This window comes from Acipenser ruthenus, chromosome 20, assembly GCF_902713425.1.
Source record: "Acipenser ruthenus chromosome 20, fAciRut3.2 maternal haplotype, whole genome shotgun sequence".
NCBI lineage: Eukaryota > Metazoa > Chordata > Actinopteri > Acipenseriformes > Acipenseridae > Acipenser > Acipenser ruthenus.
Genome location: NC_081208.1, coordinates 1,534,853 through 1,561,414, shown reverse-complemented (window position 1 = coordinate 1,561,414; position 26,562 = coordinate 1,534,853). Strand labels below are relative to the sequence as shown.

The window sequence follows — 26,562 nt, the reverse complement described above, 5'->3', positions numbered from 1 at the left end:
CGAATATTATGTACAGTACAGTACCTATGCATCAGTTTTAAAGTGACACAGAGTTAAGCATCAGACTAAAGCGTCTGCATCGGACTAAAGCTATTTGATGACACAGCCTCCACCAGGCACAAGCAACTGGCATCACGCAGTATGTCTGCAAGTGAGACCTGCAAGATGCACGGAAACAAATCCATTCACCTCGCCTCAATATTAAAATTACTCACGTCACCAGATCAAGAGAATAATTATGGTTTGCCTACCCCCGGCCTTTTTTTATTTTACCCCGACCGTGCTGTCTGCGCGGTGCCACAGGTGGTGCAATGGGTTGGAACACAATCACAGCCTGGAGTTGTGTCTATGAAGCAGGGAGGCATGAAGATGATGACATTAGTGCAGGCTCACCGAGCTGGCTTCCTGTTCACAGTTTCTCATCCCTGCGTGTTAACTATCCCCCCCGTCTGACACAGGTGCAGGGACTGCTCAATAATGCAGCCAACGCTCCGAGACAGCTTCAATTAACAATTGTCGTACACAGGTCTTTAACTCTTTCCAGGATTACTGACTCAGTCTCGTCAAGGAGATATATACATATCCATAATATCTGAAGAAGGTGGAGGTCCTTCTTCATATTATATATATATATATATAATCCTTTTAAGGTGATATCATTTACCTTTAATCCTACTGAGATTTCTGCTGCCAGAACATTGCAATTACTTTAAAAGAGAATTTCTTGTAAGACGCTTGTATAAGCAGTTCCAACAGGGGTGCCTTAAAGGGTTAAAAGTACTGTAAAAAGTGTGTAGACAGCGCTGACTTCTGCTGAGAGAAAGAGGCCCGAAACCCTGCGTCTCTGTCTCGCGCTAGTCAGACTGGCTTTCATTAAAGACCATTTTCTTTATTATTTATGGCAGGAGTCCTGCAGGCATTGCACTCAGCCTGCTGACATCTCCCAGTGCGCCACGGGCCAAGGGGAGAGACTCCGTGTTTCCACTGGCAAGCACGTCCAGGCTCCCCACGGAGCAGAGCCACTACGGTATCAGGATGGCTGAAGGCCCAACACAAAGAAACAGAACATGAGTTCACAATGACAAATTTCAGGAGCGGGGTGACAAGTCAGCCTACATTAAAAAAAAAAAAAAAAAAAAAAAAAAAAAAAGACATTGATAAGTCTCTTGCAGTGAAATCCCTGTAAATTGCATTTGTTTTGCTGGGTATTTAAACACCGTCCTCTATCAGTTTAAATGAGCTGCTATCTTTTGGAAAATATTGCTTTGATTTCTCAGCAGCAGATCGCTGCAACGCCCAATAGAAAACAGCGCAAATTAGCCAGCTTTGTCTCTGCTGCATTAACCCATAGACTTGCTTCTTCGATGGTACAAGGGTATTTCATGCAGCTACAAAGCCTTCTTTTCAGGACACTAACTTTTCAACCACAAGAGTCACGGTATCTGTAATAACATGTAGGACAGACGGGACCAGTGTCTGGTGTGGCACTGAGGGTTGAAGCAGGCTGGGAGTATTTGAAGATGGTACGTGAGCTTTGCTAAGAATTTAGGAATATGTATGACTAGAACCTTTGGTCTGCTGACTGGGGAAAGTTTACTGCCAGCTGAGCCGCCAGCACTCCATGGATCGCCAGGAGATATCTATCACTGCCAGGTATCTATCCATCACCTTAAGAGGTCTGACTTAGAACACACGTTAGAGCTTTCCTTACAGTCACATTGTGGATGCCTGCAGGCTTCAGATTCGATTCTGTGCCCTAGATGAAGGACATACAGGGAAACCAAGCTGGCAGACAGTATTCAACAAAAATCAGAAATTAAAAAAAAAAAAAAATGACCAAGAACAATATTCGGCCACCAGGACGAGACAAGTGTCAAAACTCTTCAGAGACCATGTTTATTTTTTTAATTCATTCATTCCTATTGGTTTTTGCACACCCTTGATAAGTATCCAAGCTTCATTATAAAAGTTTTACTTGGATGGCAGTGCACAGTCTAACGCCTCTAATTGCGAGGTTGCTGCTGCAGTGTGTAATCACCTGATCCAGCTGCACCACTCGAAGCTGTTCCTCCTCTGCTGTTGCGCTCATTTCCACAGGACTCCATCTACCCTGCCAGCACACAGGAAAGCAAATGCCTAATTCACATCCAAACACTCCGCTGTCATTTCCCCTCTCTTCATGGTAACCGTGGAGCCCGGACAAGTCTGACAATCTCAGCACTGGGCAAATATATTCTCACTTCAGACCGAAAACCTTTGCTGAAGACCAGCTTTTTAGTTTAATACAAACCATAAACATTTACTGCCGATGCTTCCTTTTTAATCATGTTTTAAAATCTACATGTATCGCTGTACCAATTACACAACAGCCTAAACAATTCAGGTTAAAAGGGCAAGCTGTGCTGGTCTGTATGTGACAAGTACAAGGGAGCTATTTGGGGGCTTATTTCACAAACGGCTGCCCACACAACTCATTTAGCTTGAGAAAGCATTGCAGTCGCGTCCAAGCTACGGATGAGATTAACCCTTTCCTTCAAGCAACGCTTAAAAGGAGCTGAATTCTCTCTTATAAATCCCATGTTTGATCTCTGTTCAGGATTTGTTAAAACCTCTGTGTGCATTGAACACAAGGTGCAATTCAAAGCACAATTTTTTTTTTTTTTGTGGTACCCGAGTACATTACAATATCCATTTTTGTGATTTCATAATAATACATTGTGCAATAATAGCTTAGCTTTGAGATGTACAAAATGCATGAGATGACATGTCTTCTAGAAGAGACACCCAGCGTATTAACTTTATCATTTGATTTAAAAAAAAAAAAAAAAGATAATTAACCTCCAATTTAAACCGTATATATTGTTTTCAATGCAACAACTCCCTGACCCTTGTTTCACTTTAACATTGGCCGTGCTGTGGTTATGGCCATAAAAAAAAAAACATATGTAGAACTACAGAACTCCATTAACATTCATAGTGTATCATCTCTATATCCCCAAAGAGTTTTATTGGAACCTTTAAAAAAAAAAAAAAAAAAAAACCTAATGAATCTGTTCTCTGTTTTTGAGTTTTATATACAATGACGTGCTTGCATGATACTTCTTGGTTCAACGTTTTATATAAATTAAAACCAAGTAACCACAAACTCTCTTTGAGTCATCTTTTAAAACTATTAAAGTAAACACTGACAGTGGACACACACTGTATACTGGAACTCTGTTGTAAATGAAAAACATATCTGCTTCATCAGTGTAGTGATTGTCAAGAATACCTCATTCCATGCACCACTCTTCCCAGGTTGAAAACCCTGCTGCCCCTGATGCTGCGTTTCCATGTTCATTTAGCCAACCCACATTGGCTGCCAATCTGAGCTGCCCACGATTTTTTTCCCCCCACACCCTTTCCCAAAGCGGGCTGGGTGGAAGTACGTCACAACACTGACCACTCAAGTGACGAGTGGGCAACAACATCAGGGTTTTTCTGTGCTTTTAATATTCTTGGTTTTGTAAACAATGCTACCTTATCCGCAAGGCTTGCTGGGAAAGAACGGACAACATCCGTCAAACTTGTGTTGCATGGAAACTTTTCCATTGCATAGAAGTCTTTTCACTCAACTCTATCCATGAGGAATGCGGGAGACCCCGGATCAGTGCTCAGTCCGTGCTCATGGAGTTACAAGACAGGAGACTCATCAGCCCTGGCGGTTCATGCAGGCACCTCTTGTAACTCGGTCCGTTCTACAGGAGTGTTGCTTCAACAAGGTTTTTGCAATTTTGACCCACAGAAAGGAAGAAAATGTACAAGGATATCAATTTGTTTAAAACATTGTTTCAAGGTCTACACCAAAATGCAATTTGGCATCATGAAAGGAAACATGATTAAAATGTCACAAAACAGCCAAGATCGTAGTCATGCCTTTGATTCCCTAATTGAATCTTCTTAGTTGCTTGTTAATAGCTTTGGGAGATTAACAGAATTGTCCTTTCATAAACCACAGAGCACATGGCATTGTGGTGAGACCTTGCATCTAAACTCACGTGGCTTGTACCTCAGCCTTAGTGTCAATTCCTTTCTCTCGGTTAGAGCCCAGCCTCTTACCTGGTCCCAGTCTATGTTGCGGAAGAAGGTGTGCGACTTGATATCTGAAAATCCTGTTTGCAGTTGGCACCCAAGTCTTTCTTTAGGGTCCTGTGGAACACAAACAAGCTGGTTCGGTCCAACAAAATCACATGGATTTTATTTTGCAATATCATCTTAATTTCCTCCGGTTTTAATAAATTATGCAACTCCTGTAAACCCGAATGAAAGAAGGATAATCTGAAAGGCGACATGTTTTATAGATGAAAACATAAAAGTGCATAAAAAGGACCTGCGGCTTTAGATTTTGCAACTCAGACTGGCTGCAGGAGGTCTTCCATTGGCAAGGATGGAAGTAAGACTCCCATTGCATAGCAGTTTTACTAGGAGTTTAATAAGACGACTATACACTGTGGCTGATCAAGCTTGTATTAAAACCTGGAATGGGTGAAACTGCAATGCACTAGGAGTCTTATTTTTCATCCTTGATTGGTATTATAAGTCACCTCCGTCTGTAGCCTAGGAGCATCTGGAGGTCGTCAAATTTCTCTAGCCTCTTAAGCAGCCTCATCCGTTTGTTAGAATAATTAATTTTCAAAATGAATATAAAACAACTCAAGCCTCCTTTTAGCTTAAAATATGACTAAGTGAGGAGAAGCCACTCTCAACTAGAAGAGGAGTGCACTTACTGGTATAAATCAAATAGTGGAGAATGGTCATATTGTGTGTGCATGTACAGCTATGGCCAAAAGTTTTGCACCACCAGGTAGAATGAACAATTTTGCTTCATAAAGTCGAATGAAACCTGCTGAATAATGTTACATTAACATATTGAATTACATACACTTAATGAAAAATCTAACATGAAATACTGTACTATTATTATGGCTTCCGGTAGACTTTTGCAATATCATTTTGTAGTTCCTTTGATTACATGATATAAAATAAGTTCTAAACTATGTTCATATATATATATATATATATATATATATATATATATATATATATATATATATATATATATATATATATTTTTTTTTTCTTTTTTAGTTTTTTAATTGCGTCTCAATCCTAAAATTGTAGGTGATGCGACACTTTTGTCCATAGCTGTATACAGAGCACTGTACACGCAAGAATATATGTTCCTACAGTGAGTAAAAATGATGAGTACAATTCTGTCTAAAACATGTTGACACAGACGTGTTCATTATCTATGCTGGGGCGGATCATAAATTAAGGCAACAAGCTAAGATGACTGTATATGAGATGGCAAAGTCTCCAGGTGTAAAATGTATAGATAATATTAAAAATGACTCATTTTTAAATAAACAATGTTGTGTGTTATATGTAGCCAAGCAGCTTATTTGCTTTCTGCAATAACAACATAGAAGAAAATAAACTGTAGCAATGACTCACTCCTCCACTGACTCATAGAATTGAGGACAGTACAGTATATACAAAGCAACAATTAAACTAATCATCCGACTAGGGACAGGAGATTTTAACTTTACTTTTAATAAAATGCATGTTTTTGTTTCTATTAGTTTAGGCGCTCATTTCCCAGCACTGTAACTCACACGGCAGTTGTTCATATTTACATTGGTGCTACAGTAAATGGGAGTTTTCAGAATGGAAATTTTGTACAGAACACATGACACCCGGTGGTTGACTGTCGGAACTGCAGTTTCTGCAAACCCCTGCTGTTTTCAGCCAACCAACACAGGCACACGATTTGTGAGAACGTGTGAGAGAAAGGATCTCTTCTTCTTGCCAATAAATGAGACTTTGTGATAATGCCCCCAGCCCCCTGCTCTGTGTGTCCTGCTCATGTGGAGGTGTACTCTGAGGAGACAGCATGCCAAACTCGTGACTTACCTTATTTAAAAAGCCCTTTAAAACGCTGGCAGCCTTGACAGAAAGAGACCTTGGAATGCGAATGGGCTTTTCAAGAATAACTGAAAAGGAAGAAAAAATAAAATAATAAAAACACACATATTGCAAAGAGACAAACAGTATTGTAAAGCTTGTATTTATAACAGGGATAGCAGCATTATCCTTCAAGTATGTCTATTCTAGAGCCAGCCTGCTGTTCACAATCGGCTGTTCTTGCACGAGAAAAGGGACAACTAACAAAAAAAAAATATTTTTTAACTAAAATAAAAAGGCAAATTTCTATCAAAACCTCATCTACAGGTCAACCCTGGTCCTGGTTTGTGTTGACCAATTAAGAAAATAATGGGTTCAAATTAAGTAATTGAGAACTCGGGGAACGAAAACCAGAAGACCCTGTGGCTCTCCAGGACCAGGGTTGGCCGCTCGTGATCTACTGTCTACTGTGTAAGCAGGAAAGGTTCTGTTAGGAATACAAGATAAATGTTTTGAAGTTGGACCAGTGACAGCAATGTGCCTCTGTAACACACCTCGAACCATAAATCTGCAATACACTATACAGCACAGGTCCTGGAATACTGCAATACACTATACAGCACAGGTTCTGGAATACTGCAATACACTATACAGCACAGGTCCTGGAACACTGCACTACACTATACAGCACAGATCCTGGAATACTGCACTACACTATACAGCACAGGTCCTGGAACACTGCACTACACTATACAGCACAGGTCCTGGAACACTGCAATACACTATACAGCACAGGTCCTGGAATACTGCACTACACTATACAGCACAGGTCCTGGAATACTGCACTACACTATACAGCACAGGTCCTGGAATACTGCACTTCACTATACAGCACAGGTCCTGGAATACTGCACTACACTATACAGCACAGGTCCTGGAATACTGCACTTCACTATACAGCACAGGTCCTGGAATACTGCACTACACTATACAGCACAGGTCCTGAAATACTGCACTACACTATACAGCACAAGTCCTGGAACACTGCAATACACTATACAGCACATATCCTGAAACACTGCAATACACTATACAGCACAGGTCCTGGAATACTGCACTACACTATACAGCACAGGTCCTGGAATACTGCACTACACTATACAGCACAGGTCCTGGAATAGTTCCTACCACACTACCGCCGTAAACGTAGCTGGACACAGCTAGGCAGCAACTGCACCTGCTCTTTTCATACACTAGCAAGATCCAGACAGAACCGTAATTGAGTTCAACTAACATAGGCAACAAAAACAACAACTACAGAGCATCAGTGCAGGGCATGACGGGGCCTGTATAATGCTGTTCTGTAAGCAATCAGCGTTACTCATCAGGGATCAAGAGTGCCTTCTTACCCCCCCCCCCCCCCCCGCCCTCCTCCATCCTCAACCCAGAACACCTCCGTGCATCACAAACCTTGGAACAGGTACTCCTCTGTGTTCATGTCAGGATTGTCCGTGATGATATCAAACGGGGATCTTCCAGCCGTCATCTCAAACATCAGGACCCCCAGAGCCCACCAGTCCACACTGAAACCTGGCCACCCCCGGAACAAGCAGGATTACAGCAGTGACCCCAGCAGCGATTAGCGTGCTTATTACACAATACAAGGTTATTACAGGGGAGCAACCAGCAATAGAGCGTGGCCCCCCACAACAAGCAGCACACAACTGTGTGATAAATGACAAGTCCATGCCCATCCCCATGGGGTTGGGATGCTTGGATAATGCAGCATCCCACCCCTCGGGTGGGCATTCAATTCACACACTACCCCATGCAGTATTCTCTATTTTATGACTCCGCACAAGACACTGGACTGATTGATTTAGTTACATTACAGTTATCTTTCTGTACAGTTCCTAATAGGGTTGAAAAAGGCATACAGATATTTCAAAAGATGGAGATTTTAAAGAAATGGGTGTTATTGTCACCTTTGCATATCTACTAAAGTCTGGTTTTATATATTCTGCATGTGTACAGGCAACCCATTAGCAGCTTACCATAATCCTCTCCCCGGAGTATTTCAGGTGCTATGTAGTTTGGCGTCCCACAGAACGTACTTGTAGTGTCACCAGGTCTTATACCCTCCTATGGAGAGTAATATGGGAATGACAGCCTGTTTAACACATTTACTTACCAAGATATAAGCATCTGTACACACTTGAGCACAGGCCTGTCACAGTGCATGAAGGAAATCAACAGCATTCAGGGGTAACAGCGGATTTATTCGTATGAAATATTTTACCAGAATAGCCGAACATACAAATGACATTTAATTATATATATGTAATCGGATGTGATCTTTAAAACACTGCTTTTGGACTGGCATGTGAACAGTTTACTTCTTCAACTGGACTAGCCAGCCCTACTGTTCCATTTACCAGACACAGGGGTGATTCATTCCCTTGATTTTCTCTCACCTTGCACATCCCGTAGTCTGTTAATTTGATGTGTCCCTCGTAGTCCAAGAGAACGTTGTCCAGTTTCAAGTCTCTGTAGATGATCCCTTTCTCATGGAGGAAGTTTAGAGCAATGCAAATTTCAGCTGCATAAAACCTATAGGACAGAAAATAGAACTGCGTACTCTAGGAAGATCACGCGCAGTACTCCCGTGCAGTTACACAGGAGCGAATGGATGCAAAGAACTGGGTTCTAACCCAAGTACATTAAAACATATTTCACTTTCAATGCCTTTTCACTTCTTAATTAATGTTTCTGCCATCTAATAACCTTGTCATAAACAGTGTTCCCTGTAAGTCAGCCTGTAGATCAATTTGCACACTGCACAACAGATATCAGCATGCTAGGGGAATGGATTCAATTGGCCTTGGCTGAGCGTCCAAAAGGTGCGAAACACATCTTAAAAACGCTGAATCAACCAACCGTCAATGCTCTCAAAGTGTAATGTGCTGGACAATGTGTTTGCCTGGAGGAAAAGCTTAAGAAAGATTTGGATTGACCTATATTGGGATTTTTATATTCGGAGACCATCACTGGCTCCTCTGAACACCATGTTGAGGCACTGGTTGACTTTTACACCAGAGGGAAGGATGCACCCCACATCCAGCCCCCAACCCCGGCCATACAGGTTACTGGCCAGACCCAACGAAGGCAGCAGGCTCAAAATGAACCTCACTGAAATGTGTGAATTTTTATTTGCGGGATCATGCACGGTGATTATAGGATGAGGCATGGATTATCACTAAGGGCTGCAAGCTGTCATTGATAAGCAGGGGGGGGGGGGGTTAACCAGCACCGGGCAGTGTCCCTGCCTCTAGCATCAGCTGATCCTCATCACTGCGCTGCTTTAGCACTTTCATGCTTAAATCATTAAAGAATAACAGTAGCTTCACTGTCGCCTTTCCTTTTCGTGACGTTTACAATCACTCTATACCATATACAGACACTGGCAAATCTAGCCTGCACTGCAAATGCCTGCGGCAGGCAAATGGACCCGAGGATCGGCTCCTGAACTCATCGTCAAACAATCATGACACAGATTTATAAAGAAAAACATATTTGAGTAACCGCAGAACGAACCACTCCGAATGACTGCAGACATCACAACACGGAAGAGGACTGTTAAATGTTTTTATAACAAAAATATAATACACGTTTGCTAGAAAACACGTTTCTTTTCAAAACTGCACATTTGAGACCTACTGTATGTAGCTAATGGAAGTTCAAAGCAGAAATATTAACAATTAATGTTGCTACTTAAATCATTTCTGAGCTGCAAGTGTGCATTACTGCACACTTGAGCACAGAGTGCAGGCTCATCAGCATCAAGCTCCAGTACCTTTCGAACCCTTTCTCATTGTGAAGATAGGAATCAAACCAGCCTCTTACCGTGCATGCTCCTCCGGAAGCTTTCTCTGCCGTTGCATATGGAACATGAGATCACCGCCATTAACATACTCAATAACCAGGAACAATCTAAACAGAACAAAGAAACTTACTCAACATTCATCAGAGGTTATGAAAGGAGGGCTACAAAAAACTACTACAGTAAATGGTTTTCAAGAGGGCTGCAAGTACTGTTGTTTTTAAAGTAAAATGCACTGAAAACTCACTGCAGCGATCTGAATTTATATTATTATTACTAACTGAAAACAAGGGGGCTGGGCCCATTCATTGAATGCTATGAAAAAGACAGAGAAAGCAATTGCTTAGAAAATGAAAATGCAAAATCGCGAGGGACAGTACCACAACCTGTATTGTGCTTCGTTTTATTGCTAACTATTCTAGGGTCATGTTAAGCCTTCATATTTTACCTTTTACTGCCACTGGGAATTGGGACAAGGCTGTTGTGCGAGGATGGAAAATGTAATTAACTAGAGGCAGAGCTTGTTGTGGGGGAATTGTTCTGGCAGCAGTAACGGGAATCTCATTGTAATTTACACTTGCAATTGGTTTAACCACGCTGTGGTATCACTCTTATTCAAGTGGCATGTCTTAGTTGCTTTAAGAGTGCAAAACAAACCCAAAAAAATAGCATGCAATGCACTGAGCCAATCAATGAATGTTTGTGCATTTAGACATGCATACTGGTATAGGGTGTAGTAACCTAAACATACACCCTCCAGTTCCTCAGTTATCCCGGAAGCCCATTCATTCCTCAATGTCCAAGAAGAAACTTGCTTGCCAGTACACCAGTGACTATTAAAAAGGTGTCTAGTCCTAATCTCACACCCTTGAAGGCAGGCCACACAACAAATGAAAGCAGAAATTTGTTGCCACGAAGACCACAGTAGTGGGTTTTTAAAATAAAGCAGCAAATGCAACCTGGGAGGAGTTCTGACCCACACTGTAGCGATGCTGTTTATCACACAGTTTTTGGTAGCATTCAGCATTTGTCAAAATGTCAATTTGATCATGTTTCAGTGTTGTGAAAGCCTGCATTCAGTCCAGTCCCCACGCAAGCTGACCAGTCTCCCCATTAGTTCCCTGACTCTGTGTAGCCCTAAGGCTCCCTCGTCTCGCCTGCCTGTCTCTTCAGCTCTCTTGAGCTCTCTCCTGCGGCTAGTTCCTAAACAGTCGTATCAGCGCTGCAGCTTTACATTGAGGAGTCAGCGTGGGCTGTAAAGAAAGGATGTCTCACCGGCTCTCTGTCTGAAAACAGGAATGAAGGCCGACGAGGAAGGGGTTATTGGAGGCCTGCTCAAACACGTGCTTCTCTGTCTGGACCCAGTCGATGTCCTAGAAGAGAAATACAGAGACTATGAGCTTCCCAGGCTTCAACTAAGGGTTCTTATTCATTTCAAGGACACTGGGAGATTAATTGGCTGGCTAGGATACAACATTAATAAATGCATACAGCTCAATTATGTCTTTCCCAACACACATTTAAAATAAATAGAGATATTTTGTCAATAAGCAGCATTATGAAATTATATATATATATATATATATATATATATATATATATATATATATATATATATATATATATATATATATATATGAGAAGTTGCTCAATGTGCATTATACAGACAAATACAATACAATACATCCCAGAGTGCTCTGTAAAGTTAAAAAACAAAACATGAGTACTCATATGTACAATACACTCCAGCTACAACCAATTACATAAAAGCACGTTTTCAATTTAGACTTAAAAGAATCCAATGTTTGAACCTGCCTAATGTCAGCCAGAATAGAGTTCCACAAACGAGGAGCACGACAGCAAAAAACTGCGGCTCCAGCTGATTTAAGAGGATTTTTTTTTTTTCTGTATTTTCTGATCTCAATGAAAGAATAGGACTAGGCGGAGTTAGTAGTTTTTGGAGATAGGATGGCCTTAATCCATGAAATATTACGGCAACTTTAAAATCAACTGGATAACTCACTGGTAACCAGTGTAAGGACCGAAGCCCCTGGAGTAATGTGTTGAGAGATAAAACTGTTCCACACACCGTGACCGAAGAAAATAAAAAATCATAAACCAGGCACAGAATTAGAATTGTGGAAATAAAATGCGGAATTGCGGCTACGGAAACTCTGAATGCTTCTATTCGTTCCCTCACTCCGGGAGCACACACGTTCTTCTTAGCTGCTATCCACTCTCACACACAAGCCGAAACCTCTCAGAGCTGCGCGCAACCATTGTTCGGGTGGAATTGCTGCCATTCTTTTCCAGCTCCTTCTGCAAACCTCTTCTATTCAGCCCCTTGAGTGTAGACTGCAGTACGCGCTGGAGTGACCAAGCCCCGAGATCCAGGGATCGGGACCTTCCAACTCGCTAGAGCGGAGGAGTCATTATCAACTTAATAGGCAAGAGCCTGAATAAGCCGTGGTTATGCTTTGTGTTTGTGCATTAAAAATGTTTCCATACACATATATATACGCTCTGGAAGTCTAAGGTCGGCCTTGAGAGCTCACTTATGTTAGAAAATCAATCAGCTGCTATAGAGTTGTAGTGATTTATATTACTAAAGGCTGTTTTAAATTACACATTTTATGATTTTCCATTCATAGCACATTTGGTAAAAGAGCTGGCATGGTCTGTGTTACTATACATCAGCATTATAACAAAGCATCAGCTAGTTCTGCTGATAGAGATGCAGGATTTAATTTTTTTCTTACTTCACATGCACACATATAAGAACACCAGTGAAAAATACCGAACCGTGATATTGCGGACCAATCAAATAGAACATCTGTATGAGCTGAAAATCAGTCGGTCGTGGAGCTGACAACCTGCTGGGGTTGTGTTGTCTAGACACCAGCGTCTAATGAGAGCTCTGGGGTAAGAGGCTGTCTGTCTGCAGTGTACTGCACTGTAACTCAGCAGGCTGGATCCTCAAAGCTTTCCCACTTCAATTCAACTTCAACCAGTGGTGTCGCCCCCCAAATCTGGAGGCACCGGAACGGCTCGGCTCACCGCGCACCAGCGACCCCTGTAGTCTGGCCGGGTGCCTGCAGGCTTGCCTGCAAGCTGCCCGGAGCTGCGTTGTCCTCCGACGCTGTAGCTCCGAGGTGGCTGCACGGCGAGTCTGCAGTGTGAAAAGAAGCGGTCGGCTGACGGCACACGCTCCGAAGGACAGCGTGTGTTCGTCTTCGCCGCTCCCGAGTCAGCGAGGGGGTGGTAGAGGTGAGCTGAGCCTAAAAATAATTGGATATTCTAAATTGGGAGAAAATGCTAAAAAACACAAATTGCCAACTACTAAATTTTTCAGAAAAAAAAAAAAAAATCATATTAAAAAAAATAAATAAAATAAAAGCAGTGTAAGGTCGGTGCCTCACACTGCTTTTATTTTTATTTTATAGGCTTTGAGAAATTGCTTACAATAGTACTTCTATTTTTACCAGCTAAACGAGCCCTTTCCGCCTGCTGACATGTAACAGAGGAGGAAACGGAGCTCTCCCTCCCTCCCTCTTAATAACCCTACACAGGAACTCGTTTTAATGTGAACAAACAAACAAAGAACATGAAGTACAACTGCTCTGATTTAACCCGTTTAGTTTTGCCCGATACAGATTCGGTACTTGAGGCCCGCAGTCTTAATTCATCAGGCAGTGCTCCCAGACACAGCCTGGCTGATCTGCGGACCCCCACTTCCGCAGAAGACCCCCCTTTGAGGGAGAAAGGCTAATTCTGTCCCTATTTTATGGGTTTATTGTATTTGCAGAAAAGGCTGTCATTGTGCTGAATTTGGTGCTGCAAGTGCAACCGGAAAACTAGTTTCCCTTCTGAAACGAGCAGAATATTATTAACCCTTCACTTCACCTCCCATCCCAGCCTTGCAAACATTCAGAGAGCAGGACTGAGCCTGAACCCGCATTCTTCTTCGGAACGCCCAAACGTTCTAGAATTCTACATTTCGATTCTTTTGACCTCACTTCAGAGTTAGCATTTGTGTTTGCACGTCGAATCATAAGCAGCCGCTATACTATCAGCCCTTCTGTCAAACTAGAATTCACAGCTATCCCTTATTAGCACAACATTATTATAGGCAGAGAGTGTGAGTTAATGCAAAGGACCGGTTTCAGGTAGCCCAAAATGTCATTTTCAAATAATATGTTCACTCTGACCTCAGGACACAGCTCCATTAGACACAGCAGTTTCTACCGTGCACTGAGCTCCCTGGATCAACCACCCCTTTTTTAATTGTGAATTAAACCCTGAGAGTTTGCAAAGGCTTGCAAAGGATTTCAGACTTACCTAGCTATATTTATCATTGTACAATAACAATTATGAGCACTCCAGTCATCTACCCTTAGTTAACACATGCACTCTGAGGCATTATCAAATGCATTACCATAAATTACAAGGGATTTCTGTGAGAATGGCAAACCACCCTCAGCTTTATAGAAGTTGATTAATTAAGTACTGCTCTTACCAATCTTAAATAACTGCATTGGTGCTATAGCGTACAGTTTTAATTACACATACGGCAGTGCACTCAACCAGTTTAACACACAGACAGACAGACAAGACAAGGAATCTCATTTAGATTCTCCTGCAGTAAATCGCATCCTTACACATGCTCTATTGCAAAGTAGAAACACTGACGAAAAACAGCTGAATTAAATTTTAGCTCTCACTTGGTAAATGCAATTCATCATTCTGACAGTTTAAAAAAAAAAACACAGTGAGCGAACAATAGGAGATATCGTTATGCTTCCTCAGCACTGAGTGTTCATAGCTGCCAGAGTTTCATTGGAGTTGGCCTGGAAGTCACTACTTCTTAAAACACAAAAGGGGAAAACGGAAGCTGGGTTTACAATGATTTCTTTTTTTGGCTCTTCCCAATTCCTTCAGAAGTCCCAGGACTGGAAAACTAGCCAATGACAAACAAAGTGTAAGTGAGCACAAGAATCACTTGCACTGAAGCACAGTTTATGCAGCCACTGTATTAATTGTGCAGTACAATGCTGTACAGAGAAGGGGGTGGTTTTCCAACACAAGGCTGTACGCTTGGCAAAGGGGTTTACAATCCGAGGAGATATCCAGATGTTTATGGAAGAGATGATCAATACATTCAGCAGGATTAGAGGTCTCTTTTCTCAGGTGGAATTGGAAATACAAAAAAGCAGCTAAGACTGTTTGCAACGCAGACCTGACCTGCTTAAAATCACAAATACCACGGCAAGAAAAACAGGGTCAGGATTGTAAATACAGCATTGTTTAGTTTCTCATTCTTTTTATTCATATTGCCCAGTAAAATATTCAGATCATTCATAAAAATGTAGAGGAACGGATTATGATAACGTACAATAAATTTGAATATATATATATAACGCACATGGGTGTATACACATGCACCATGTGTTTTGAAGGTGCCTTTCAGTTAAGCTGCAGTAACCCTGCAGCCTAAAGGGCAGTGTCTGTCGCACATGGCATCTGTCAATGCCCCCACTGCCCTGTCTTAAATCAGAGCAATTCACACTAGGAGCATTATTTGGTTCTCATGATATCTGCAATGTTGTTCACGTGCATGAAGGAAGTAAACTGCGGTGTACCTGTCACAGCGAAAGGTTTAACCCTTTCTGTTCTACATATTAACATATAGACACATTCCCAAGCCCCTTTGTCAGTATTGGATGCTCCCTAATTCAGCACGAGGAAAGCACAAACACTGGAACGGCTTGCTCAATAAGCATGAACGAGCACAAATAACATGGGGAGTGCTTACGAGGCATCAGTAATGTAATGCTACCATCTAGTGGTCAGAAAAATACGAACTACTGTATCCGAGGTCTTCATGGGACCGGACGGACCCGAGGACCAGAGACCCAATCAGTACTCCAACGGGTTTCACGTAGAAAAGTGTTATGCAAATCGGGTTTGGGTTCGGGTCGGGTCTATTCAATTAATGTTAACGTCTTACAGTGTATCCCATCCTATAATGCAAAAAAATTCTGCATTCCTATTAAACAAAGACGATTTTTAATAGGCTGAGACTCCAAGCCCTGTGTGTGTGTATGTGCTCACCTCATCATCATGCACCAGTTCCAAACCCTGTGTGTGTGTGCTCACCTCATCATCGTGCACCAGTTCCAAGCCCTGTGTGTGTGTGTCTGTGCTCACCTCATCATCGTGCTCCAGTTTCAAACCCTGTGTGTGTGTGTCTGTGCTCACCTCATCATCGTGCACCAGTTCCTTCTTCACCACCTTCATGGCGTAGATCTGCTCGTTCTTCTTTAACCGCACCAGGAGGACCTTGGCGTAGCTGCCGCGGCCAATCACTCTGATCAGGTCGAAGTCCGACAGCCCCAGCCCCTGGGAGATCTGAATCCCATCGATCCCGTCCAACACCGGCTTGAGATCCTGCACAGAGCGACGAGACATACTGGCACAGAGCGACGAGACATACTGGCACAGGGTCTCCTTGATTTCACGACAAAGCACCACTCCGGTTGCAAGCAGGTCATGACAGATCAAGCCTGAACGTATTGTGAAATGCAACAGATGTGCTACAGCGACACAATTCACAGAGCTGTGACTTTCTAGGCTTCAGTAGAAGGTCAATCACATTTTGGCCAGTCAGTGTATATATAAAAATATATATTTAATGATAACAAGCTTAATAATTCTGAACGTCTTTCATCGATTGTTTCATAACCAGCAAGACAGATAACAGAAAATGTTCCACAAAAAATATCAGCAGTCAAGGTTTTAAATTACTGTAAGGCATAAGCATGAAGCCAAGCAGTGAACATAATGAGTAAACAGTAACCACAGCATGCCCGCAACGCAGCAAGGAAGTCATGCTTGACGGCTGCTTCAGTGGGTAGAATTTAAGCTGGGTGTTTTTTTTTTATGGCTAGACTGATGTTACTTACATTTGCGTGGATGTGAGGACCTGGCTTTACTCCTCTCACTCACCTCTGAATCATCCTCCCCTTTGTCCAACGTCCGATTGTGTGGTATAAATGGAACTAAGAGAAGAAAAATAAACAGCGGTGAGCGAGCGAGCGAGAGAGAGAGAGAGAGAGAGAGTCAGCAAATTGCTATAAAGTACTACAGTATAGTACTACAATAGTACTTTTTTGTAAGGGTGATATTCTTTTGCGATTTGCATTCGCATATAATAATGTGCTAGCAGATACCGGTGTATGATCACAACTTGAGTTTAATAATTAAAATCACTACTGTAGAAGTGCCCTGTGATATAAGCTAGCAACCATTAGAGGGCACCACAGCACTCTCACATTTGCAAACTGCAGCGGTCAACTGTTGACTTTTTGGATTAAACTTGACCATGCAGAAGGATTCTAGTCAGGCTTGCACTGGAATTAACACTAAACACCTAGATTAACAGACCCTGTTCTTCAGAAGTACCGAGGATTACAGTTTCCAATCTCAAAGGACAGCCCTTTCATTTAAACAATGGCATTTTGTGAATCTATAATGGTCACGTACCTACATACAGTCGTGTGCACATTTATTAGAACACCTCAAGATTTGTCACTTATATCCTTTACATACCTACCTGCACGAAAACCTCAGGGTGTGAGGATTCTGGATCAGTAATTCGTAATATAGAAAAACAGGCACTCTTGTGTGAAAATGTTAGACCGCTTTGTGCTTTAATTAGGCATCTTAAACAACTTCTAAAGTCTCCTGCATTTTATCATGTGTGGCTACATGTTCTTTTTCTCTTACTATTTTAAATGAATTGCATGTGTGACCTATTAAAGTCATCAATTAAAATTAGACCGTGCCTGTTTTTACAATTTTCAGTTCTAGTGGTTTGATTTCATCTGCACAACAAATCACAAACTACAGCAGCAATGGGGTGTTCAGATACATTTCCACACGGCTGTACCTACACACATATGTTTGACGTTACAAAATCTCTCTTAGAAAACCTACTTCCGTCTGTTTCTTCTGAAGGGAGGTCGACTTCATCGTTTTTCTCATTCAGTGGCGGCTCTTGGGATGGCATGACCGGATCCTATGGGAAGCACAGAAGGACAATTAACTCGTTTCCAGATCCCGTTTTTTAGATCAGAGGAGAGCGAGAACATGAACTGAAAAAAATAAATAAAAAGCCTACATGTACGCATTAGGAAAAAATAAACAGAGTGAAGAATGAAAAACAGAATGCAGCCGAATCCACCACTGTGTATAAAATAGAAACATGTGCATTCTACAGTTTCTCCTCCTTTGGTTAGTATCATGCATTACTGTGTTTTGTTTTTGCCAGAAGCTGCATCGTTTGATACAGTGAGGTCTCAGTGGCAACAGCCCTGTTCTTGAGCTTAATATCTCAGACAGTGTGGATATTATAACAAGCCAGAGGGGGCAGGTAATGCATATTGGAAAGCAAAGATAGCAATAAGTGAGTCAAGACATGCACAAGGGGCCTTGGGATTTCCGTGGCAGTGAAATACAGGATCTCCAGAAACCCTACTGTGCAAGACACACAGGTACATGTGCAGTAAGCCGGCGCACTCTGAAAATAACACAGCTGCTGGGCATCTGTAGTTCTTGCAATGGACACCCAAACTAACATGCCCCTGACCTCTCCCAGAAGCTACGTTTGTGACTCCAGTTCAGACATTATGAAAAGCTATTTCTGGATGCTTTTCAATATCCAAATCAAGGGCACACCAAGTTCCTGTCACCAAGTCCTAGATTCTAAATTTGGTATTCTGCATTTGCACTGTTTCCTGATTGCCCCTAATCTGAAGCCTCAGCTACTGCGACTATCGACTTTGAGAGTATTTTTTTTTTTTTTTTTAGTGCCTTTAAAATTTAGATCCTGCAGGTACAACACCCGAGTGGTGTTGTGTCAAAATACATCATAAAAATACCAGCGCCGTGTTGAGTTTATGACTAGTCAGAAAGCCTTGGGCCATGTATGCATGTGGATTCTTAGTGTGATCATGTACTGTGTGCACACAGTGTGTCAGGTTGACAGGTGAATAATGATCATTGGGTACACAACAAACAGAAGCTATCTGAACTCACCATATGCCTTTGGCAGGTCAGAGGAACTAGTTTGTGACAGCGCTTATGGACCAGCAGTTTGCAGTTGATACACTTGTAGCCCTGCCTTCCGAGACCCCATATCCTTTCACTGCAGTGGCCACAGTAAGCTTTCTGTGGGAGGCAAGACAGACAGAGAAGAAATCAGAGCAAGCACGCTGTATCAGACTGGACAGTGACATCATCAGCTGTGTGGAACAGAATCACACATTCCAGAACCACACAACATTCCAGAATCACACCTCATGGGGTGCTGTACTGGCTGGAGTAAATGCTTTTGGCAGATTCAGCAGCAGTTTTGGAACCAGCTACAGCAATCCGGTCTATACTGTGGATGACACAGAGCCCAGCATCTAATTTCTCAAAGCACAGTCTTCAGAAAATTGCTTGAATAAATAACTAGCACTCAGCACTAAAGTGGGCGCATTAATATCGGACCAGTCCCAGGTCACATTTATTACAACAGCTAACAGGATGCATTAAACTTTATTCCTTCGAACTTGTACAACAGCAGTTTCCAAAACAGCCACAGTGGATTTAACTGGAATAAAGCCACTGAAATGATTACTGGAGCAACAGAACTCTTAACAACTCCAATCACTGTAAAAGATTAACCCTGGTGTGAAGGACCAACACAGTGTCAAGCATGACCAAAGCCTGTGACAGGGTTAGTAACACAGACAGGCATTTCTGCTACTCTTAACGCATCCATGTTCTCTCACTGTTCATTCAAAGAGAGCTGTGCACGTGCACCAGCACGTACGGTAAGGCTAATACTAATGGGATAGCTTAATCTATTACTGCACATCCGTTTCAACCCCTGACGACCTCCTGCCATCCTGTGAACGTTTAATCTTCTAGGGTGGCTGGCAAAAACGCCCACTGCTGCTTTTCATATTGCAAATGGGGACGTTCTACCAATTGTGCTCCTAGACTCCTTGAAAGCTGCAAAGGACATGTATAAAAAGGAACGGCTGCATGTGCATTAGCAGCTGATAAATATGATCGTCAATTAAAGAGACAGCCAAAGACCTTTTAACCAGATTTTTTTTTTCTTCTTCCTTTGTGTTTTTCTACTTTACAATAAAAGTATTGTACAGTTTAAGATTCTTGTCCCGTTTTCTTTTTCCCCTCCGTATCGGTCCGCACCATTATCTTGCTCGTCACATGCAACAAAACAAATGACTCTCGCATCCTTGTCTGAAAAACTGATACAGAATAAAGCAAGAACCGTTGCATATTTGCAAGGTTAATGGATGCCCTTATCAGTAAAGTATTAACAGTTTTCTGTGTGATTGAGTGTTGCGGCTATATTTCAATGCACTGCATTTTAACACAATGCTAAACAAAAGTGTAACAGCCCGATTTCAAGACGGTTATGAAGTTCATTGAAAATGCAGCTTTATCATCACTGCGGGTAGGCAAACACCAAGAAAATGTATCATTTTTAGGCTTCCGTTTCTTATTTTATACCGAGGTGTCATAAAAGCATCTGAAGGGCTATATTTGCAGTTGCATTTAGACTTAACTTTTGCGGTTAACAAAATTATCATAATAGTTATCATAACAACATCGTTAAAAAGGAGGTAGACGCCAGTTAAAAATGCTCCAAAAAATGACAAAGTGGCCGGTCCTGAAATGAGGACAATGACACTTAATGAGCTAAGGGAATAAACTGTCCCTCCACCAGCTTGACCATTCGCACACCTCTAACACTGCGTTTCCTCTCCTCAGCTGTCTGCACTGTAAAAAGAATTGTGACTTACTGGAAATAAATCTGCCAGACCCATGAAGAAAGAAAAAAAAAAGGAGCTGGTGAAACAGATCAGATACCCATTACCTTGTTTCTGTCATGAGCTGTCCGCCTAATTCCGGGTGCAAAAAAATAAAATGAAATAAATAATGGCACCCATCAAAGCATGCTCTTCTACAGCATGAGGAGTGATGACTTGTTGAAAATAATGCCATTCCTGACTGGGCTTTTATACATCTCAGTATACCCTACACTGAAAAATGAACAACACTTGGATATGAGATGAGAATGAAATTGCATTTGAATGTAAATCGTGATTTTTAATGATTAAAAAGCTCAAATGATTAACCGTTTTCACCTTACCCCGTGCTTTGCTGGCACCGTTTCTTAGTTGCTGTAATAACTGGAAAGAATCGTAATTACGAATGCTAGGCTATCATCAAGCATTTGCTGATGATAAAGTTCAATAAACTAGCAACACTGTACCTCAGTACTCAAAACCTCCAAACTACAACAATAAAAGAAATCCCTCGTTTTCACCCCAATCCTTCTGTATGAATGAGGGTGCCTCTATACCACTCTAGAGCAGCTCGGACGTTTCATTTCTTCTAACGAGGCGTGTAATGAGGCGCTTGGTGTGAATAGGGTTAAAAAGCTTCAGGAAAGGAAGTGTTTAACAGCCCAACAGAGAGCAGACATACAGTAAAGCAGACTGCCCCCTGCTCCTACATCTCCTGATTTTATACAAGAAAGTGTGTGAAATCTCTTCTCATGCTGCTGCCTGTCTGCCAGCTCCAATCAATGCAGAAGAAACATTAAACTAACACCTCTGAGTGTTTCATCTGTTTGGTAGCTATACGTTGCAGAAGTAACACTGATTTAAGTACAGGGAACAACCTACTGGAAATGCGTGGGTCTTTCATTATAAAATCGCTTAACTGGTGTCTAGCTTAATAAACTGTGCCATCTAAGCAACGTGCATGCTTGTATCCGTAAATGAACAGAAAACTAAAAGTCACCTTCTATCATTCTTCCCCCAGGTGGATAACCTGAATTAAGCTCAGATATGTCTCAATGAATCATGGTTAGGCCATCTAGACCAAACCTTTACAAATTGACTACTGACAAAGTTTTGTTTGCTGTGTTAAAGATGGTGACAAATAATAACAATAATATTAATAATACATTTAAACTGCTCCACTACCTAAAGACCTAAATGAAAGACCAATTCGAGGGATGTGTTTCACAGCTCATTTTGAAAGCCCTTAGTGTTTCCGCTCATTTGTGCAAGCTGCATGGGCTGTGCAAAGCCTGCCGTTCAGACGGAACAACGTTTGCTTTTTCCATTTACACACTTTCAATTTCCACAGAAAAGCAGGTTTTATTATTTCTTTTTGATGAAATGCACATCAAATACATTAAATAATAAGCAGTTCGTTTTTTCAGTTCAGACTCACACTCACGAACACAACACTCACAAAGTAATCAGACAGTGAGGGCTGCTGTAATATATCAGACTGGATGTCTGTGCTTCCTGGTACATAAACTCAATAAAACTGCCCTGTATAGAAATAGGAAATCACATCTTCTAACAGCTGCTGTGCCAGCACACTGCGAAACCCCTCCTTATAGTCCAATCAACAGCTGTTTGCTGGATTCATAATGAATGGATTCATTAAAGAGCTGCTCTCCATTGTGAACACCTTGAGATGATCCAGCTGCTTTTTGATAGGCCTGGAGGAAATCAGTAATCACAAATGCAATAAAACCCTAAAATGACCTGAAATTCACTAGCCTGTACGTACGCAGCCAAGCAACCATTGTTGCAAGTTTGTAATGGTCACCTGATCGCTTGAATTTACATAAGCCCCTTTCACACTGGCACTCCTACCCAGGTCCCGGACCGGGGTTCTGGCTACCCGGGTCACAATCCCGCATAGTGTGAAACAACGTACCCGGGTCCCAGCGACCCACCTCAAGATGTGAGTCGACACGCTTTGACCCGGGTTGAGCGAGACCAAATGCATGACGGCCGTTCGTAAGCCGATGAAATAACAAACAGCCACGCCTGCGTGAAGGTTTCACTTCCGCAAGGAACGTTTCTGTTTAGCCATATTTTTGTTGCTTGAGACACAGCATGAGCCAGATTGCAGCAGGGATGAAGAAACATTTGCTCTAAATCAACATTTGGGCTGCCGATCCAGAGAAGCTTGACCCAAGTAGGACGTACCAGTGTGGAAGGGGCTACTACAGCTGGTCCTTCACCTACGGAACGTCACGCGAGTTCTCTTGTAAACAACAGGTGGTGAAACTTTGTTAAACTGAGGTGGATGTTCGTTTTTGTGACGTGTGCGAGTTCCCTAACATACTACTGACACATGCTTTTGTGGCAGTGCGAAGGGGCTTTTGTAAAGAGCTAAGAGTTGAGCAATCTTAGCCCCGCGGTCACTTCCTACGTTTGCTCACAACTAAGCCGTACATCACAGACTGCCTCCCATGCTCAAACCCACGGAGCAGCACTGACAGAAATCCCAGGAAAGCTCATTCATAGGGGTGGTGAAGGGGGGCTTCTTAATTTCTGAAAAGACAGCTACTGTAGGCTGGGGATTAAGCCCTTAAATTATATAAAAAGAAAAACGTACAGCAGTTGTTATACAATATTATTGAAAGTGTAGATTTTTACAATTTAAATATTGAATGACTGAGAATACAAATGTGTTTCAAGCAAAGCGTATCCCATGAAGTGTCCTTATTTGTCATTTTTTGGAGCATTTTCAACTGGCATCTACCTGTTATTGGAAGTCATTTTCAACTGGCATCTACCTGTTTATTGAATGTTCTCTATAACTATATTTGTTATGATAACTACTTCTCCTTTTGTTAACCGCTAAAGTGAATTCTAAACGTAACTGTTAATCCTTCAAATACAGCCCTTGAGATGCTTTTGTGATGCCTCCGTATAAAATAAGAAACTGAAGCCTGTGTTTGTGTGTATGGGAGGGGCTGTCTTTGTGTAGGACACTCCAATTACAGCATAATAAAGAGAGCAGCGAGTACAAAATGAATGACCTACTTTCCATGGGCAGTGTGAAATACCTGGGTACTAGCCATCTAGTCACGCCAATACAAAAAAGCAAAAGAGGTCCGGAGCAGAGCTGTGTGACACTGTTAAATATGTTCCTGTTTGACTGGGGCAGGCTAGCGTCAGATGAAGGTACTATCTCAAGCATGTGTCTGCTTGTCTCATCTTATTAGAAGTTGAACCTTTTGGACTTTCTAATGTCACTTAATTGAGTTCAAGAGTTAAAAGGTCACGGTCCAGAATTACGTGCATATTTGTCGGTCAGGTTCGTACAGTATGGGTTTTAATGACGTTTTCCTGAGCACTTAGCTGCAGACCTAGGCTACATAAAAAGCAAAAAAAAAATCTAGAAATCAAACTTGCCCGTTCTATAGAAGCATGGCTTCTGTCGACAACCCGGTAAAAGAAAACCAGAATCTGCAAAAAGTACTTCCAGTACAACCCCTGTAGCCCAGCTGGTTAAAGAAATATCAGATGTCTCTCTCTATGATTTGCTTACACTGGCGGCAACATAATAATAATAGCTTGTGCTCCTTCGTAAAAAAAAGTGCATTTCGAAGGAGATCAACAACAAGACAACACAATAAAAGCAGGAGTCAGGCATATCAAACAGTGGGGGCAGCAAGACCATTACACCCAAACGAGACAGGGGAAACATTAAAAGGCATCTGCAGGCAAGCGGTTACTATCCCAGTTAAAAAAAAAAATCAGAAAAAAAAATCAGCAGCAATACAGAAACCAGTCCCCTTGAGAACTGATGGAGAAGCTAAGAAAACAGGCTAAAGCGAAAGCGCAGAGAAATGATATAGGCCAGCCACTTTTAAATAATGCATCAAATCCTTTTCCCGCTGCTACAGTGTGCAGAATTATTTTGTATCCATTATTAACCAGCCAGGGAGCATACCAAAACACCAGAAGACAACAGCAGCGGCAGATAAAAGGCAGTGCAAGCTGACAGATCTATACCCGCTAGCCAGGGGGAACCTTCCCTTAACCCCTTCACAGAGCCGCACTCACCCTGTTAAAGCGCTTGGCCTGAAAGAGATGCCCGTTCACGCGGGTAGAGCTTCCTCCATCTTCTGGCTCCACGACGGTAGATTGATTCTAAAACAGAAATGAAAAAGGTGTAAAGGAGCAGCATAGCGAGACCAGGGAGGTGAAGAAGAGAGGGGGTGGCTCTCATCTATAGCAGGCTAGGGGCGCGTGGTCCAGCCTAGCCTAGCTGCTAAAACCCTTCGCTAAGCAGTCAATCTGATCAGAGAGGAGAAAGGAGTTTAAGATGTCAGGTTCCTGAGATACAAACACTCTCTCTCTCTCTCTCTCTCTCCTCTCTCTCTCTCTCTCTCTCTCTCTCTCTCTCTCTCTCTCTCTCTCTCTCTCTCATCTCTCTCTCTCTCTCTCTCTCTCTCCTCTCCTCTCTCTCTCTCCTCTCTCTCGTCTCTCTCTCTCTCTCTCTCTCTCTCTCTCTCTCTCTCTCTCTCTCTCTCTCTCTCTCTCTCTCTCTCTCTCTCTCTCTCCTCTCTCTCTCTCTCTCTCTCTCTCTCTCTCTCTCTCTCTCTCTCTCTCTCTCTCTCTCTCTCTCTCTCTCTCTCTCTCTCTCTCTCTCTCTCTCTCTCTCTCTCTCTCTCTCTCTCTCTCTCGCACACACTCTTGCTGCCTCTCCTACTCTCTCTTGCTCTTCGCTTGTCCCACGTGATTCTAATCTCATTACTATATCACGGCTGCTGGCTGTGCACGCTGGGAACCCAGGTGAGTGGGTGGGGGGGGGGGGGGGGGGGTTGGGGGAGGGGGGAGAGTTACTGTACAGTGCAGTATTTATAGGCCTCTGTAGTAGCTGTTACGGTCAATAAGGGATGAGAAACACTCTAGGAATAAGTGTGAAACAAAGGCCACCTTAAGGGTCTCCATATCAAAGCCATTCTTTAAGTCAAATAAAGCTATTCAAAACTTACAAACCAAATCAACACACAACTCAAAATGGGAATTTGTGTTGGTAACACAATGGTGGCTTCTGAGATTAAGTGGTATTATTAGATTGTGGTTGAGAAATGCATACTCAAATTAAAAGAATTGTCTAGAACTTAAATAATTGCAACAGATCACACTTAAGCCTGCATCCAACATTACCATACGCACAGGTAGCACAGTATATAGGCTTTAAACCATGCCAAGGGAGGGGATGAGGGTTAAAACACAGCTTGCACCATTTCAGGTATCATTTTAGTTGCATGCAGATCAGCGATTTTCTGACAAACAACAAATTCAGCACTGTTTTTATTGTTCATCATTAAGGTGCTTGGGGAGGGTCTGTGCATCTTTACAGCCTAACAAAGCCTGCAAAGCATGGAGCAGTGAGGGGGCTACGGATTCACCAACGCCTAGTGAGGCAACGCATCCATCAAAGGGATTGAGCTCAGAAATGATTCCCCTCGTTCTGCGTTCTCTCTTTCGAGAGGCTAAACAGCACAGCCCAGGAGACAGTGATTTCTCAATGCAGACCATATACAAGAAGTGATTGGCTAGCCAGGGAGGGAACTGCAAAGCTCCAAGCACTAAAGACAACACACACACCTCACCATAGCAAGTACTGTTTGGGGAGCATGCAGAGCAGTGCAAAAATTGCACACTTTAGATTTCTGGATTTTTTTGTTTTCCTTCTGCTGCTGCTTTCAAATGAAGCTGGCTTTTCATCGCTTGTGAAGAAGCATAATGGATCGATGGAGCTGCAGACTGAAATCTTCTGGGTATGCACAGAACAGGTAGTGTCACATTACAGCGCAATCGTTCTCC

At 42.3% G+C, this 26,562-nt stretch overlaps 1 protein-coding gene across 1 annotated transcript in view; it reads right to left on the bottom strand.

Moving 5' to 3' along the window:
• The window catches only part of LOC117962360 (protein kinase C zeta type), a 92,463-nt gene that overhangs the window by 12,784 nt on the left and 53,117 nt on the right, over nt 1–26,562 (bottom strand). Inside the window, 13 exon segments of the mRNA XM_058993057.1 lie at nt 4,099–4,188; nt 5,953–6,032; nt 7,414–7,533; nt 7,998–8,085; nt 8,418–8,553; nt 9,847–9,933; nt 11,099–11,196; nt 16,082–16,270; nt 16,829–16,881; nt 17,819–17,900; nt 18,920–19,051; nt 24,790–24,831; nt 24,833–24,876. Of these exon segments, the coding sequence (XP_058849040.1) occupies nt 4,099–4,188; nt 5,953–6,032; nt 7,414–7,533; nt 7,998–8,085; nt 8,418–8,553; nt 9,847–9,933; nt 11,099–11,196; nt 16,082–16,270; nt 16,829–16,881; nt 17,819–17,900; nt 18,920–19,051; nt 24,790–24,831; nt 24,833–24,876 (1,241 nt within the window).